This window comes from Equus quagga, unplaced genomic scaffold (genome assembly GCF_021613505.1).
Source record: "Equus quagga isolate Etosha38 unplaced genomic scaffold, UCLA_HA_Equagga_1.0 153_RagTag, whole genome shotgun sequence".
In the NCBI taxonomy this organism is placed as follows: Eukaryota; Metazoa; Chordata; class Mammalia; order Perissodactyla; family Equidae; genus Equus; species Equus quagga.
The window spans coordinates 70104-89132 of record NW_025796915.1 but is presented as its reverse complement, the minus strand read 5'-3'; the positions used below and the strand labels follow the sequence as shown (position 1 = coordinate 89132).

Below are 19029 nucleotides of genomic sequence, written 5' to 3'. Positions count from 1 at the left end.
ATGAGCCACTCAGAAACTTACTTCAGTTGCAGCTTCATTTTAATTCTTTACATTCGTGAAGAAATTCTGATGTAATGAGACATTGAGATATTCTGTTTTAAATATCTCAGATAGGTGATACATTCTGTTTTAAATTTTCTACTTTTTCTGATGGTTGCTCTTCTGTGAGTTGAGAATATTATGGTGAATGTTTAGTCTGTTGATGTCGATATATACTGTATTCTTTTAGTATGGTTATAGTGTTATTGCATAATAAAAACATAATAAAAGCCAGCCCTGTGGCATAGTGGATGACTTTGGCATGCTCTGTTTTGGTGGCCCAGGTTTGCAGTTCATATTTCAGGTGTGGACCTACACCCCACCTTGTCAGCCATGCTGTGGTGGTGACCCACATATAAAGTGGAGGAAGACTGGCACAGATATTAGCTCAGGGCTAATCTTCCTCAGCAAACAAACAAACAAACAAAACACTGCTTTGTCATCTGATCCAATAACAGAATAATTCACATTCCAGTGGATATCCTGCGTATGGTCAGGGCTGCATATCCACCTGGCTTCTCCTTCTGCCAAATTCTGCTTTGTCTCATCTTTTACACCAGTGTGGATCCTAAGGGCACCCTCTAATAATCATCATGTACTTTAAACGTCTCAGTGCCTGCTTCCAATAAAAGCAGGAACGATCTGAGACAGCAGGTGGTAAGATGGAGTTTGGGAGCTATAATACTCTTTGCTAGACTAGCACTGAGGACCACATCACTGCTGGTAGCTGGAACACAGATAGCCCTTAGCATAAAGTGGTGGTCCAATTGTTAAAACTTTCACTGGTGGTGAATTGAGATGGTACACTTGTGGAAGGGAATGTGCTGGGCAGTTGAGAAACATGGGGAAATAGTAACTACAAGATAATGGCATTGGATGGCAGTTGCTAAGCTCCATTGATATCTTAGAAAAAAAAATTATGAAAGACTAGGAGTGATTAACAGGCAACTGAAAATCATGTACAAAAGCTAGAGGGCCTGTTTGTCAACATACAATGAAGCAACCTTCAAGGATCTAAAGGATCACCATCATTTTCTCATTTAATTCACAAGTATTGTCCCTGCAGAAACCAGACCAAACCTAAGGATGACAGTAGACTGCTACAAACTCACCTAAGTAGTAGCCCTATTGCTGTCACCACACCAGTTTTGATATCTTTGCTGGAGCAAATTAACAGCACCAAGTACATTTTGTGTGGACATTGATTTGGTGAATGGGTTCTTTTTTATTTCTATGAGAAAAGTAGATCAGAAACAGTATGCATTCACATGGAACAGACAACAGTACATATCTACAGTTTTGCCCCAGAGCTATGTTAACTTTTAGCTTCTGTCATAATATAGCCTGAAGAGATCAGGACCATTTGGACATCCTGCAGAAAATCACACTGATCTGTTACATCAGTGACATAATATGGATTCAGTCGGATGGACAAAAAGTGACTAGCATAATAGAGGACTTGGTCTGACTCATGTACTCCCAAGGGTAGGAGATAAATTCTATAAAGATGCAGGGGCCTCTTGCATCACTAAGATGTTTAGGGGTCCAGAGTCAGGGGAATGCCACACACCCCATCCAAAGAAAAAGATACATTATTGCACCTCCCACAGTGAAGAAGGAAGCATAATGTCTGGTAGGCCTCTTTGGGTTCTGGACATAGTATATTTCCCACCTGGGAGTATTGCTCTGGCCCATATACCAGGTGACACAAAAGGCTTCCAGCTTTAAGTGGAGTTCAGGGCAGAAAAAAGTTATACAGCAGGTTAAGGCTGTAGTGCAAGCAGTCCTGCTACTTGGCCATGATCACAAGATTAGATCACACGACAGGAACACATGGATCCAGCAATCAGGGGTGGAAGGAGGAGAGACCTACTTTACCATTTTTCTCAGTGAGCACTTAGGGAATTTGGGCTTCCAGACCTCATAACTCTGAGCTCTGCAGGGTTAAAGGTCTTTGACCTCAAGGGGGACTCTTCCACCAGAGGACACGGCAAGAGTCCCATTGAACTATTAGCAACAGATGCTACCTGGACACTTTGGGCACCTGGTATGTAGGGACCAGCAGGCAAGAAGAGGAGTCATCATCTTGGCCAAGAGTGATCCACTTGGGTGCTTCAGTACTCTCTGGCCCTATTGTGATGATAAACGGACAAGCGCAGCAACCCTAGCCTAAGAAGGGCATGGTGGTCAAGGGCTCAGATCCTCAGATAAGCCACTGAGACCAGAGAAGATGCTAGCTGAGGGTGAGGGGAAGTTAGAGTGGGTAATGAAGAAGGAGACAATGAGTATCAAGTGTGGTCCCCAGAAAGTTGCAGCAGCTGGGGCTGCAGTTCATCCCATTAGCCTTCCTCTTTTAAGTTTCCACTAGGAATCCTGGAGGAGCTGTTCCTGAAACTGGCCAGTGAAGAGGAAAGAGGACAGTGAGGTGCTTTTCCAAATAGACTGGAGTAAGTCTTCAAGAGTTGGCTGTGGCAACTCCTCCCTCCATCCCCCCAACCATCTCTTCCTTCCTTTTCTCTTTGGACAAACATTTCTACACTCACTCACTAAATATCCATAAACATGAAGCAGATAATAAACACCATGGGTCTCCACCAAAGCAGCTCATAACTTGGGTGGGAAAAACAGACACCCAAGTATCTGTAGGGAAAAATCCTCGAATACAAAGGTTTTAGTACACATATTTCCGTGGTACTTGACCCCCACATAAATAAAGAACTCCCCACCACTCCCTCACAAAGTCCCTAAGGGGTGCCTCAGGTGTGCTCGTGAGCAGGTCTGGTCAGTTATCACATACTTTTCCATTTTCTGCCTCTTTCTCAGCTCTGGTTCTGCTCTGCCAGGAACCACCCTGTCCCAGGGGCATCATGCTTCTGCGGGGGCAGCTGCTGCTGATTCACTAGAGCCTGGGAGGTGCCAAAGCTCTCCCAGAGTTGGGGGTAGGGGAAGCTTCTCTCTCCTTTGTGTTTTGCTTTGTCATGGGAGGGAAGGCAAGGAAGGAGGATAGTGTGTGTACCAATTTTTTACATGGTTTTTAGTAAAGTATTCCTTTCAGTTTTTACTGAAAGAACCCTTCCCTCTTCCTTCCACTTCTATAGTACTCAAAAATGAGTCCAGTGTGGGACTGGGTTGGGAGGCAAAGGCAGTGATAAACAGAACACTAAGTTGCCCTTCCCACACACAGCTTCGCCGAGGGGCATCCATAGCTCTGGTCTACCACACGGGCACAGACATGTTCTAAGTGGATGCAACTTATGTTCAAGTTGGGTCCTATCTTCTGTGTTCACAGAACTAGTAGAAGGAAGAAGAGGAAAGCATTCATTCATCCTGGAGGATCAGGGAAGACCTTACAGTAGAAATGTCACTCGAGCTGAGTGTTAAAGGTGGAACAGAGGTCTCTCAGGTGAGGAAGGGAATTTCAGACAGAGGGAAGAGCAAAAGCTGAGCATAAGGCCCTTAGAATGTGTTTTTATTTTTTTAATTAATTTATGTTTTAAAGATTGGCACCTGAGCTAACATCTGTTGCCAATCTTCTTTTTTTCCTTCTTCTCCCTAAAGCACTGCCCCCGACTCCTGTACGTAGTTGTATATTCTAGTTGCAGGGCCTTCTGGTTGTGCTATGTGGGACACCACCACAGCATGGCTTGATGAGTGGTGCCATGTCTGTGCCGAGGATCTGAACCAGCAAAACCCTGGGCCCACTGAAGGTGAGTGCGCAGACTTAACTACTCAGCCACAGGGTGGCCCCCCTCAGAATGTTTGTTGGCTCAAAGTTCTTGCTCCAGGGAACTTACATCCTCATGCAGGTAGAATAGCATTAAAGAAATGAACAAAAACGTGCACAGATGGTCCCTGATTTACAATTTTTCGACTTTACGATAGTAAGAAACCAATATGCATTCAGCAGAAACTGTACTTCGAATTTTGACCATTTCCCAGGCTAGCAATACGCAGTATGATACTCTCTTGTGATGCTGGGCAGGAGCAGCAGCCACGGCTCCCAATCAGCCACGTGATCACAAGGGTGAACAACTGATACACTTGCAACCATTCTGTACCCACACAACCGTTGTTTCACACTTTCAGTCCAGCAGGCAATAAATTAATGAGATATTCATGAGATATTCAACACTTTATAAAATATGTTTTGTGTTAGATGATTTTGCCCAACTGAAGGCTAATGTGAGTGTTCTGAGCTCATTTCAGGTAGGCTAGGCTAAGCTATGACGTTCAGTAGGTTAGGTGTCTTAAATGCGTTTTTGACAATGATATTTTCAACTTACAATGAATTTATCTGGATGTAACCCTATCTATGGTGAGGAAGAGCTGTATCTTCTTATATGGTGATAAATGCCAAGAAGAAAAATCAAACAAGATGATACAGAGTGCGGAGGGAGGGAGGGTGTTTTATGTAGGGTGGCCAAGGTCAGCCTTTCTGAAAATGTGGCTTATGAGAAGAGTGAGGAAAAGAGTGTGGATCCCCAAGAAAGAACATTTCAGGCAGAGGGAACAAGTGGAGTGCAAAGCCCTGAGATGGGAGCAGCTTGGCATGTTCAAGGAGCAGCCAGAAGGCCTGTGTCTGGGGCAGTAATAGAGGGGGACAGTGGTAGAAGAAGGCTTTGAGCAGAGGACACGATCAGTCTGCTGTTTAGAGAAGAGACTTCAGGAGGCACGTGTATAAACAGAAAGACCAGTTAGGAGGCTCTTGCAGTGATCCAGGAGAGAGACGATAGGGGCCTGTGGGCAGGGGGTAGTGGTGGAGGAATAAAGAAGTGTTGGTGGAAGTTGTTGGATTCTGGATATCTTTTGAAGGTAGAGCCAATGGGATTTGTTGGTGGACTTCATTGACAAGGTTGGAAAGATAGGTTGTTGCTAAATTGGGAATTGTGATAATTTCCAAACATACCACTCTCCTGCTTAAAAATTTCATGGTAAAGTCCAGGCTATTTAGCAAGTCATTTATTAACTTGGTGATTCATCCAACAAATAACATCATGTTAAGGGGGTTGCATTTCATCCTAAAAGCAATGGGGAGCCATTGAAGTGTATTCATCAGGAGAGTAACCTCACCAGTTTACCCTTTTGAAAGAGCCCTTTGGTTGCAGTGGGAGATGGATTGGAGGGTGGAGAAGACTGGAACAGTAAAACTGCAGCAATCTAAACACAGAGCGGGGTAGAAGAGAGTCCTAGGTGGATTTAGGAGCTGTTTCAGGAGCGGAATGGCTAAAACTTAGTGACAGGCAATAAAGGAGAGAAAGGAGTCAAGTATGACCTCAGGTTTCTGGCTTGAGCAGCTGCCTGGAGATGGAAAGTGTTCCCTGAGAAAGGCAAAACAGGAGGAGAATTAAATCTAGAAGAGAATGCTGTCAGTTGTGCACATATGGGTTTGAGGTATTGAGGGACATCCTGAGGAGATACCCAGCAGGCAGGTGGATATGTGGATCCAAAAGTCAGGAGAGATTTGTTAGTCAATGAGATTGAAGACAGGGTGTTAGTGGGACTGTGTGGGGATAGGTAGAATGGGGATTCCCAATAAGCTGTTGCAGCTGCATCTCCAGCCATTCTGCCTCCTTCTGCAGGCAGCACACAGGGTCCTACCCCTTGTCCTTGAACCTTCCTGTCATGTTCCTTACCTGTTGGTGCCCATGTGGTTCCTTCTACCGGAACCCAGCTCAAATATCACCAATTCAGTGAATCCCTCCATATCATAGCAATGATATGTTTACTTGTATGTTTCCTCCAGTCTCGTGAAGTCAACATCTTATACATCCTTTTATTATATTTCCTTGATCTGGAAAACGTGTTTAGCACATTGCAGATGTAGCGTTGAGGTCTGTGAATAAAAGAGTGAGCAAAAGAACAACTGGAGTGAGAGGGGTGGACTTCATCCAAAGAGCTGGCAATAGCGACGTTAGCAGCTCAGTGGGAACGTTCACTCTAACAACGTTGCCCACTGTGGGGCTGGGAGGCGGCCTAGGGCACTGTCACCAGCAGCTCGCCTGCTTTGCCCCAGCATTCCTGCACCTCGCTTCCCCGGAGACCTCCTAGAGAACAGCCTCACCTTGGCCCCACTCCCCAGTCCAGCCCTTAACTTTCCGCTGTCCTCATTGGCTGCGCGACCATCCAATGGCCAGGCAGGAACCGTGAGCTCGCTCTCCTCGCCTGGGGCGTCAGCTCTCGTTCTCGTGTCTCGCGAGCGTTACTGTGACTGGCGGAGGCGGCGCAGCTTGGTCCGGCTCAGGGGTGTTGTGAAGCCGAAGGTGCCGCGAGGCGGGAGGGAGCAGAGACCATGTTCCGAGTGGCGGCTCCTGGGCAGCTCCGGCTGGCGGTGAGTAGAGGCGGGGAGGGCCGAACTCGGCGACGGTCCAGCCTCAACCTGTCGTCCCTGTGAGTGTCTTCGCGAAGGTCACCGGCTCCCACAGACCTGACTGGCCCTCGCGAAGGCAGACTCCGGCTGGCCTCGGGCCCGGGCCAAAGTTCTGGGGCCTGCCCTTGACTCCTTCCAGGCCGCCAGCTGGGGAGCGAGGTCAGAGGTCGGGGGTCAGGGTGACCCAGAGTAAGGACCCTGCGCTTCCACTGCCTGTCCTCCTCTCCGCCGTCTCCCCAGCTCCTCTCCAACCCTCCAGGTTTACTCTTCGCGCTTGGCAGGGAGCGAGCAGCTACGCCCCAGGGAAATCTTTACCTGAGGGAGGAAAATGTCGCTTCTGGAATACCCTCTTGGAACGAGTTTTAGACCTGAATTCAGCGTGGAAGCCGACTTTTCTGGAAGAGTTAAACATTTTCACTGGGGGCGTTGTGGCTGCTCGAATGCTCTCAGTCATGGGCTGGGTGTAAAGGGCGGTGTGGCTATGGAAACTTGCTCTGCTCTGGCTAATGGGGCAGTGCTCAGTTAGGTGATTGTATGAAGTGTGTCATCCAGTTTGACAGCTTTAGCCAATTTTGAAAGGCAGCCGTCTTTTTGTACTGCATGCTGACTTGCTTTTAAATCAGCAGATTGTTGGTTAAATAGCCAGGGATGTGTTGGTAGTAGTAAGTTTTTGATGCTTTCGTTAGTGATAAATCATAAGTTTACCACGTTTCTCTCTTCTATTGTGAGAAAGACTGGTAGAAAATATATTTTTGTCTTAATACTATGGGACAACGATATTTGGAGGTTGACCGATTACAAGTCAATAACAGTTTATATTGTGGATTTTGTAGATTTTCTAATTTACAGTTAGGTTAAGTGAGAAGACTGCTTGCTAAACTTGGGTGAGAAACTTTCCTAGTGGTTTGTAATGTTTTTGCAATTTTTTTGTGCGTGCATGTTTTCCCATCCACCACTGGGATTTTCGCCCTGAGATATAGGTGGCAATCTTTCTAGATGCCTGTAGGATGTTTTCTTCTGTGTTCCTTGTTCCATTAAAAAATCCTGCCCCCCAAAAAAGTTCACACTCACATCTTTCAGGTCAGTGTTTATTCTTTCCCCATGAGATTATTTTCCTCAGAAGATCTAGACAGAAACAAGTTAAAGTCATGTATTTGGAAAAATTCTAGGTATCAAAGCCAGACTAGCAGAAAAATACTTCTCTGTGCAGTAATTGGAAGGAAGTTTTGTGGACAGGTTAGAAGTATGGCGTAAGTGAAATAATTGGGGTGGGGAGAATTTAGGACTCAGTTATTTTGTAGAGCTAACAGAAAAAAGTGGAATGATTAGCTTAAATAATTATTATGAACACAGTTTGCCAATATACATAGACAGTATTTCCAAATCTTTACTGTGGTTTGCCAAAGACTTTGACCTCGATTTATTTATAAAATTTGAAGTCAAGCTAAGTAGAGTGGCTGCTCTAAAGTCATTAAGAACGTTTGAGAGATTTGAATTTCAAGTGTATAAGAAAATGGCAGGAACGCTTCTAAAATGGATACATAAATACACATACCTATTTAACTTTTTTAAGTTTTGAAATTTCAAACTTACAGAAAAGTTTCAAGAATAATATGAAGAAATCTCACAACCCTTTGCTGAATTTCACCAGCTGTTAACAGTTTGGGACATTTGCTTTATGTCTCTTCCTATATACGTATTATTTTTTTTTTAACCATTTGAGAATATGTTGCAGACATGATGTTTACTCCTAAATAATTCATTGTATTTTCTAAGAACAAGGAGGTTTACCTTTCATAACCGCGATATAATTGGCAAAATCAGCAAGTTTAACAATGATATAATATTATTATCTAATCTACAGACATTATTCAAATATTGCCAATTGTCTTATTAATATCATAGCAGTTTTTCTTGTTGTGGCCTAGGATAGTCCAGGATCATGCCTTGTATTTAGTTTTCATGTCTATTTAGTCTTGGTTCAAAAAGTTCCTCAGCCTTTCTTTGGCTTTGATGGCATTGACATTTTTGAAGAGTACAGGCCTTCTATTTTGTTGACTGTCCCCCAATTTAGGTTTGTCTGCTGTTTTTCCTCATAATTAGATTCAGGTTATGTATTTTTGGCAGGAGTATCACAGGAGTGATACTGTGTTCTCAGCGCATCATATAAGGAGGCTCATAGTGTTGGTTTATCCCATTGTTGGTAGTGGTAACTTTAATTACTTGGCTGAAGTGTTGTTCACCTGGTTTCTCCACTATCAAGTTACTACTCCTCCCTTTGTGATTTTTAACTAATTTGTGGGGAGATACCTTGAGACTATGTAACTCTCCTGTTTCTCATCAAATTTTCACCCACTAGTCTTAACATCTGTTGATGATTCTTGCCTGAGTAATGGTTAGTGTGATGTAAAATAGTGATTTTTCTAATTCTATCATCCATTCTGCTTTTATTAGCATTCTGTTTCTGTTATAAGGAAGAACATTATCTTCTTGCTTATTTATGTTTTTATTTATGGAGTCGTGGATCCTTATTTTATTTAGTGGGTTATAATCCATTACTACTCTTAAATTTTTTGATGCTCAAGTTGTCCCATATTTCTAAAGTGGGAGTCCCTTCAGTCTGGCTCCTGTTTACTTATATTTGTGATCTCATAAAGTCAGAATAGCTTATCTAAAATCTCCACTCTTGAAATTTTAAAAAATTGTTCTGTAGCTAACCATGAGTAAATTTAGGAAGATAGATTTTCACAAAACCATATTTTTAATAATGGATTAATCTATTAAAAGATTTAAAAGATTACCTTAAACTGTTAACACAACACTGAAAATAGCTAACACTACTAAACTGTACACTTAAAAATGGTTAAGATGGTAAATTTTATGATATGTCTTTTACTGCAATTAATGAGAAAAAAAAGAGATACCTTAAACTGTTAGAATGTTAGTTAAATGACTTGCATTTGGTATCTTAAGTTCCGTTTCCAGTTTTGATTGATTTATGCCCTTGAGCAAAATCCTTCATCTTTGGGGCCTTCTCAATGCCGTCTGTTAATGAAGTGGTATTTTACATCTACAATAAAGAGCTAGAGAACACGCTAAGAGGACAATAGGTAGTCATTTGCAGTTGGTTAGCATTCTTGTGGGGATATTAATCTGATTTATTAGCATTTTATTCATTTGCATTTGAAATTGATTTGTTGACTAATAAGATACCAAAGAAATATTTTATATGGAGAGTAAAGCAATACTTTTCAAGATTGCTCAAGTGTTCCTGTTACTGTGTTCATTGCCAGACAGGAAGGCATATCCATCATGATTCAGAAGCTGTGAAACTGGTATGAAAGAACACGACATTTTTCAGAGTCCATAGTCTAGCATTGATGAATGAGACTGAACTCTGTAATTTGCATGTAAATTTTAATTTCTTTTGAAAGAAGACAGCCAATTTCCATGTGGTTCTAAAAGATTTATTGCATAAGGTGAATTCCATAAAATTGTGCTGCCTACCGATGTGTCTGCTAAGGGTCTTCTCTGTTTTTAAAGTGAAGTAGATCGACTGTTTTTAATATTGTAATCAATGTTATATGACATTTCCAGACATGATTAAAAGCTACCATATTGCTAAAGAGGTTAAAGTCGGTTATTTAAGTACAGAAATGTAATACACATTTTATTATTGCAAAATGTATGTTAAAATAGGGGTAGGTGACTTTGTATGTTATTTATCTGTTTCAGTAGAACTTGGAAAGATTTTATAGCTTATTCCTGCTTTTTTATTTTGGAGTTAAGAAGCAAAGACCCTCAAAAGAAAGGGTTAGAGACCCTCACACTTCCCCTCCCTTACACTTACCCCACTTAGCTTTCAAAGATGGTTGGGAGAAGTAGGTGAAAATTATTCTTACTACTTTAGGTTTTAAACTGGTTTGTAAGGGTAAAGTAGGGAGTTGGAGTCCAGCTGTTTTTTTCCCCCCTAACATCTGTGGTAGTTTACTATATGGACATAGAGTTAAAGTCACAGCAGGAACTCCTTAGTTCAAAATCAGTGTCAAAACTGTTAAGGTTGAATAAGAGAAGGACCAAAGCATGTTCATTGGACTTAGCTGTAACAAGGTTATTGGTGACTTTGACGAGATTGGGTTCAGTGTTGTAGTGGAAGTGAAAGCCGTTTTGCTGTGAGTAAGGGAGAAAGAGAGAGGTGAGGCAATAAAGTGGAGTGTACAGGCATTATTTTCAAGAAATTTGGCTCTGAAAGGGTGGAGAGAAGATGATAACCCCTTTCAACTCGGCCCTCAAGAAGTACACCATCTCATAAAGGTCAATCAACTTAATAAGCGTATGTGGCTGGTAGGTGAAAGAAAACTTCACATTTTACTATTTGGACATAAGTCTAGTCAGTAGTCTAGATAAGTTCCCTAAAAGCATGATGAGGTATCTGTCTTAGTAATTTAACAAGTTTTTGTACTGTTCTTGGGGGGTACACGTGTAAGTGCTTAGATAATTATCAATGAGATAGAAACAGTTGCTTTTTAGTTTTTGATCCTTTGAGGGAAGCTTTTCATTTATGTGCTAAACATTCATTGAATGCCAGCTATGTGCCAGGCACAAATGTAGGTGCTGAGCTCACAGTGGAGAACAAGACACACCTAATCCCTTCCCACGTGGTAAGAATAGACTGGGGAAGACAGACATTGAACATGTTATTTTAAGTGTAATCATTGTAACAGAAAAGTGTATAGACTTTTTGGGGAAATGTAATGAGGGAGAGGATTAATCTAGTTAGGGGCCTAGAAAAACTCTGAAAAGATAGGTGTGAAATTACTTTGTAAACTAAGGTGCTCTGCAACTATTGTTATTGGGTGATGAAGTAATAGTAAGGGTGAAGGATTTTCTTTAGATGAAAATGTCACTTTGTTTTTGAGTTTTGTGTGTCTTAAATCATCTGTTTATCATTGTTTTAATTCTGTTCATATTGTATGTGTTATTAGATACATATCTTTTTTAATGTGGCATTATTTCTAGAGTTGAATTAGAAACAAGAGAAAGCATCAGTCGCATTTGATTATTAAAAAAAAGCAAAACTAAAAGTCCATGTGAATCTGTCTAAGGTAAGGTGGATCAAGCTGAAAGGACCCTGGAAATTAAGAAAAGATAGTCCTGGAGTAATGACACAGTGTGAAAAGCAAGATTTACATCCCCCTTGCTTCAGTTCTGCACCACTCTGAAGGGCCATCCTAGCTCCAGGGCTCCTTGTGGGATCAGCTGAGATCTTTGTTGTGACTGCATTGCAGTTTTGCAGTTCAACTTCTTCCACTGCCCAGTCCTGTTTCCTTGATGCCTCATGGATGTTGTTCCCAAGAGTACTTCCCAATAAACATATTGCACACCCACACACACCAAAGGAAGAGGCAAGTGTAAGGTGGAAACAAGCTTTTATAATCTTAAAGCATCCACTGAATGTAATGAATTAACTTCTCACCTGTGTGTCTAGAATGGTCCTAGCTGTGTTCATTCTTGGGAGAATTAAGAAAATAGTCATTTACATCATTTTCTGTGCCTCAGATGAGCAACATTGGAGAATGGCTGATCTAGAGTCTTAAAATAGCTTTTTATAGTTCAATGTATAAAGTAGAAGTACTAAAAGGATGTTTTTAAAGCAACAAGATTAAAAAAAAGGTAGACTTTATTTTCTGGAGCAGTTTTAGATTCACAGCAAAATTGAGCAGAAAGTGCAGAGTGTTCCCATATCCTCCTTGCCTCCTACCCACGCAGCCTCCTTCACTATCAATAGCTTCCACTAGAGTGGTACATTTGTTACAATTGATGAACCTACCTTGACACATCATTAGCACCCAAGATTCATAGTTTACATTAGGGTTCACTCTTGGTGTTACACATTCTGTGGATTTTGACAAATGTACAGTGACGTGTATCCACTGTTGTAGTATCATACTGCCCTAAAATCCTCTGTGTTCTGTCTATTCATCCCTGCCCTCCCCCCCAACCCTGGCCGGCAACTACTGATCTTTTTATTGTCTGCATAGCTTTGCCTTTCCAGCATGTCATTTGGGGGAACCATACAGTATGTAGCCTTTTCAGACTATCTTTTCACTTAGTAATATGCATTTATGTTTCCTCCATGCCTTTTCATGGCCTGATAGCTCTTTTTTTAATTTTTTTTAGCACTGAATTATATTCCATTTGCTGAAAGTACCACAGTTTATTCATTCATCTGCTGAAGGACACTTTGGTTGCTACTAAGTTTTGGCAATTATGAATAAAGGTGCTGTAGACATCTGTGGGCAGGTTTTTGTGTGGACATAAACTCATAAAATGAGTTTTCAGCTTATTTGGGTAAATGTTAAGGAGCACGACTGCTGGATCGTATGGCAAGAGATATTTAATTTTGTGAGAAAGTGCCAAACTGTCTTCCAAAGTGGCTATATCATTTTGAATTTCCACCAGAGTTTCTATTGCTCCACATCCTCACCAACATTTGGTGTTGTCAGTGTTTTGGATTTTCACCATTCTAATAGGTGTGTAGTGGTATCTCATTCTTGTTTTAATTTGCAGTTCCCTAATGACATATGATATTTAGCATCTTTACATGTGTTTATTTACCATCTATATATCTTCTTTAGTGAGGTATCTGTTCAGATCTTTAGCCCATTTCTAAATCAATTTGTTCATTTCTTTTTGTTTTTGTTTTTTTTGAGGAAGACCAGCCCTGAGCTGACATTTGCCACCAATCCTCCTCTTTTTGCTGAGGAAGGCTGGCCCAGAGCTAACATCCGTGCCCATCCTCTTCCACTTTATATGTGGGTCGCCTGCCACAGCATGGCTTGCCAAGCAATGCCATGTCCACACCCGGGATCTGAACCAGCGATCCCCGTGCTGCCAAAGCAGAACGTGCACACTTAACTGCTGTGCCACCGGGCCGGGCCCAATTTGTTCACTTCTTGTTGTTGAGTTTTAAGAGTTCTTTGCATATTTCAGGTAACAGTCCTTTATCAGAAAGATGTTTTTTGCAAATATTTTCTCCCAGTCTGTTGCTTGTCATCTCATTCTTTTGATGAAGAGGTTTTTAAAGAGAATGCTCAGTTTATTTACTGGATGTATACTCTGTGCTAGACACTGAAGTAGAGGCTAGGGTTATAGTGGTAAGAAAATCAGATGTGGCCCCTGTAATCAAAATCAAGTGGGGAAGACAAGTTAATCAGGTGAATATAGTCAAGTGTGGATAAGTGCTATAATAAAGGCAAGGTAAAGCCTGAAAAGTATCTCTTGGTAATTTTGGTGAGAGCAGAAGCCAGAATGCAAGTAGTTGAGGCATGAGTGGGAGATGAGGAATTAGAAAGCTGGAGTGGAAGGTGGAGTAGTGGGTTTTTAATTTTGGGGTCCTTTAAAGTTGGGAGAGCCTCATACTTGTGAAAATGTTGATGGGAGGAAGCCTGGGAAAAGGGAGGGGTTGGAGACATTACTTAGAGGAGATTACAGAAAGAAGTCTGACTAGATTTGAAAGGATGAAGGAGGGGCGCCAGCTTGGTGACACAGCAGTTAACTGGGCACATTCCGCTTCGGCAGCCCGGGGTTCGCCGGTTTGGATCCCGGGTGAGGACATGGCACCGCTTGGCACGCCATGCTGTGGTAGTCATCCCATGTATAACGTAGAGTAAGATGGGCATGGATGCGAGCTCAGGGCCAGTCTTCCTCAGCAAAAAGAGGAGGATTGGCAGCAGATGTTAGCGCAGGGCTAATCTTCCTCAGAAAAAGAAAAAGAGAGGATGAAGGGATCAGATCCAGGAGGAAGGACCTGCAGCAGCTTCCACTGTGATAGGCAGGGGCAGAAATTTCTGTGTTGGATATCAGGAAGGGGAAGGAGGTTCATTCTGATGGCTTCAGTTTTCATTTTGAAGTAGGAAGTAAGGCTCTCTTCTGAGAGCAGGGAGCAGATTGTGTTCGCAGTTTGAGAAACATCAGAAGGAGATAATTGAAATAGTTGCTATGGAGAGTAAGTGAGTGCCAACAAGGATATCGTAGTAACATTGCCAGGGAGTTTTGAGGGTCCAGATAAAGGTGATGACCAAGAGTTATGGTGGCAGCAGTCTGCGTTAATTAATTTTAATTTAAGTAGCGTTGTTTTGAAGAGACTGAGATTTCTTTCTGGGCAGTTACCTTATTATTTCAATAGTTATTTTTAAATGTTTAAGAATTGGGCTCCTTTTTTCCCCATAAAAAAGAGGGCCCTAAAGTATACCAATGCAGTGGGTCATAAGATAATAAAATGACTTTTGTTTAAAAACCTTTTCAGTAATGGACCTGTACTTTTTGAATCTTTAATGATATTCTATGCCTCTCTGTTACTTAAGATAGGATTTTAGTGTTATAGAATTTTTAGAGCTGGAAGAGGCCTTTGATGTCACCTTTTTTTGTTTCTTTTTGACCAGGGCTGTTTTTTAAAAAATCAGGAGAATATTTGCTAAGTGAAATCTTATAGGAATGCCCCATATATACAACAGCTAAAAATGATGGTGCTTTGATGTGAGCTGGTAATTAAAAAACCCAATTTCTGAAGTCTGACTACTTGGACTTTTAACATGGCTCTACTTCCTAGCTATGTAGCTTCTAAGCTCCAGTGTCCTCATCTGTAAAGTCAGGGTAATAATAGTACCTACATCATAGAAGTTTTATGAGTTTTAAATAAGGTGTTTTTTCTATATATGCTTAGTACAGTGCTCTGTAAATGTTAGTTTGGTTAATTTGGTTAAAGCAAAGCTATGGGCCGTTCTGGCAGCCCTACCTGCCTGGTTCCTACTTTATCCTTTGTGGTGGTTCATTCCTTAGCTGCCTCCCTGAAAACCTTAGCTTTTTGTGGAGTGTAGTTTGAAAACATCTGATCTAGTTTGTTTCCCTCAATTCACAGATGAAGAAACTGGGCTGTAGGTTGAGGAGTAACATCTTGAAGGTCACAGACCAATTTCTCCTGCTCTAGGCTACACACAGCTATTATTGCTGAATTAAGCCCCATAACTGTTTAGATGATGGAGCTTCTCTTTAGGTAGTGTCTAAGAAATAGAAGGTAGAACGTTGAGTTAGAAGGAAACTTAGTATTAAAAAATGCTTTTATGCTTAGTAAAGATTGATCAGACAGATGGACTGAGTGTGTTCTTACATATTTTCTTTTGTTTACCCTCATAAATCTAACTTTGAACAGTGAACTGTCTTTTGAAAAGAATATACAGTGTCCCTCTGGAAGTTCTAGAAAACTTGATGATTCCTTAGGAGAACTACCTAAATTATCTTATGATAGAACTATAATTTACAGCAAATATGGGCTTTCTGCCACCAAATCTTGGATTTATTCTTCAAATGGTGATGGAAATCTCCTAATTTTTATGGTAAACGATGTGTGAAACATCAGAAATATGATGTCTGATATTTATTGGTAATAAATAGTTTGTTACTGGCAATTCTTGTGAAATGTGATTTAAATCATAAATTGTTCCATTGAGTCCTAATTACAAAGTTCTTTACGAGATATTATGCTCTTCTGGTTAAAAAAGAAAAAGTACCATGTAATTCTTTTTTTTCCTTTTTTTTTTTTTTGAGGAAGATTAGCCCTGAGCTAACTACTGCCAATCCTCCTGTTTTTGCTGAGGAAGACTGGTCCTGAGCTAACATCCATGCCCATCTTCCTCCACTTTTTTTTATACGTGGGACGCCTGCCACAGCATGGCTTGCCAAGTGGTTCCATGTCCGCACCTGGGATCCGAACTGGTGAACCCTGGGCCGCTGAGAAGGGCACTTGACTGCTGCATCACCAGGCCGGCCCCCACCATGTAATTCTACAGATATATATTTGTGTTAGACTCTGGGGATAAAAAAATGAACAGGTACGGGGCCGGCCTGGTGGCGCAGCGGTTAAGTTCACACATTCTGCTTTGGCGGCCAGGGTTCGCCGGTTTAGATCCCAGGTGTGGACCTATGCATGGCTTGTCAAGCCACGCTGTGGTAGGCGTCCCACATATAAAGTAGAGGAAGATGGGCACAGATGTTAGCTTATGGCCAGTCTTCCTCAACAAAAAGAGAATTGGCAGCAGATGTTAGCTCGGGGCTAATCTTCCTCAAAAAAAAAAAAAAGAACAGGTATGGTATTTGTCTTCTAAAAACTTTCATTCCCTCCCAAGGATTGTGAATTGTGAATTGCTATAACTTTTATGGAGAATGGTTTGTGTCAGTCAGTGTTAAAAAGCCTTAAAAGTGTGCCTACCTCTTGATCTAACACTTCTAGGAATTTTTCATTAGAAAAGCATCTTAAGATACGCATTAAGATTTCTAATGTTAATTTAAACCAGCTTGTGTAAGAAGGTAATTTTTTATTGTAAAAAAGAAAAAGATATACAGACAGGTACTTGATTTGACAACAACAAAAGTCTCATTTTCTCCCCTTTCCTTGCTTCAACTAAACAAAAAGGGAGGAAAAAGACAAAAAATGTCACCTATTGATACACAGTGCAGTGATTCCTTCCTCTGGCATGTCCTGCTGTGCTCATCTCTTCCTCTTCCCACCCTCAGGTTGGTGTGGCTCAGGAAGCATTTCTACTCCAGGGATGCTTACGCTAGAGTCTCTGGTCCCCGGCTCTGTGATTGAGTTCATCAAGGATAGAGGACGTTTAGAGGGCTGAGGAGAAGGTTAGGGATGAACTGGTAGTGTAGGAGGTAGGTAGGTGTGTAGGTATGTAGAGTAGAGGGGTAGGAGGGTTCCTATCTTCTTGAAAGTTGCACAGAATCTGGCTTAGTCTTCTGTGGAAGCAGAATAGCTAGAGTAGAGTCTGGCCGGCTTCCAGACAGAAAACTCTTTCTAGGAAAATAAGGGAACTGTCATCTGTTGAGCATCAGTGCAAAGATTTAGCTCTGAGGATGGTCTTCTCTGCATTGTTTATAATAATAAAAAATTACTGATAACCCAGATGACTGCAGAGACTGGTTAACTGGTATGCTTATATACTATATTAATGAAAAGGTGAAAAATATTAAAATGTAACCATTGATATTTACAATATATAAATGAAAACAGGTATTTTGTAAATTTAGTTGTGTAACCAGCATTATGGTTTCCTGTCTGGCTTCCCTTCATTCATACCCTCCTTGTAAATTTCCAGCTCTGGGTAAATTTTATACTATGCTTTCTTCACTCCAACTCCAGGTCTGAAGATTATTGCTGAGTTAAGCCACACAATCGTCAGTGCCTCTTTTTCTCATTGCCATTTCCCACAAGGATAGTTCCAGAGTTTTCTTCTTTCCTCATGCCTGTGGTGCCCGTCCTCCTCTTTTCGCATGACAGGAACACCTGAACTTCGTTCCTTTCTTCCTCATGATTCTCTACTTCATGCTTTGCAGCCTCCAACATTTTGGATCTCTTCATTAACTGAAAAACTGTTCTGACTTATAATTGTGTGTGAGCAAGTCTTATTTCCCTTCAAATCTTTGAGCACAGGGTCCATTTTTGTCCATCTATGTGTTCCTGGTGTTTGGAATTATTCCAGGTGAGCATGAACTATTGGTGATCTCTTGATAATCCACAGTAGATATGAGTGGATATTGGTTGGTTCCAAGATACTGTCTACAAGCTTCTTTTTTGAATTTGGAAGCATATTTGAACAGTTGAAACTTCAGCAAAATTGCTATGTAGTGTTGTATTTTCAAAGACAGATTTACATTATCTTTTATTTTGGTATTGAATGCATTTTGCCTGAAGCAATAAAATCAACTCTAGTAACTGATTTCAGATCCATTATTTCTGGATATACTGTACTCTTTAGCAGTATTGCTGCAGGTGAATGTAATTGGTAATAGTTTGATTCTTAGTTTGACGGTTAATATGTTCTAAGGATTTTAAATGTAGATATATTTGGCAGTTTCTAATTGAACATAGATTAGTGGGAAGGTTTTTTTTGAAATAATTAAAAATTTTTTCTAACAGTAAAACTAATTTGCATGTTTCATGTTAGGGAAAAATATTAGTAATAGAGTGATAGATACAAATAACTCAATTTTTGCTAGTGAACAAATACTTTATAAATACATTTATAGAACTGAGTATTATGTATAGTTTTCTTTAAAGTACATGTGCTTAACAATTAGAGTAAAAAAAACCCTACTTGTGTGACAACATTCTTTTCCCTTTTTTTTCCCTCTTTTTAGGCCTCATTGCTACGATTTCAGAGTACCCTGGTAATAGCTGAACATGCAAATAATACCCTAGCACCTATTACATTAAATACCATCACTGCAGCCAAACATCTTGGAGGTGAGGTGTCCTGCTTAGTAGCTGGAACCAAATGTGACAAGGTGAGAAATTTTTAAGGTCAACCATAGCAAATACAATCTCTATCAAGAGACCGGGAACGATGCGACAGAGAATTATACTGAGGACTTTAGCCCAGACTGGGCTCTAATTCTCATTAAATGGCCAATATCACAACCATTACTAAGTGTGAAAAAGGAGCTAAAAGGTTTGCTCACTAAGCATTTTGTCTTTTGAAATGAGCATACTTGATTTAGTTTCACTGGCACCATTATGTGCCATCAGGTACCAAGTAGAATGATAATGTTTGAGTCCCCTT

General features: G+C 41.0%; 1 protein-coding gene across 1 annotated transcript in view; it reads left to right on the top strand.

The window, feature by feature from the left end:
* Positions 1-6228: 6228 nt before the first annotated feature.
* Positions 6229-19029, top strand: part of LOC124233046 (electron transfer flavoprotein subunit alpha, mitochondrial) — a 76237-nt gene continuing 63436 nt past the window's right edge. The window contains exons 1-2 of the mRNA XM_046650067.1: positions 6229-6367; positions 18608-18754. Coding sequence (XP_046506023.1) covers positions 6329-6367; positions 18608-18754 — 186 coding nt within the window. The 5' untranslated portion in view covers positions 6229-6328. The remainder of the gene's footprint in view (positions 6368-18607; positions 18755-19029) is intronic.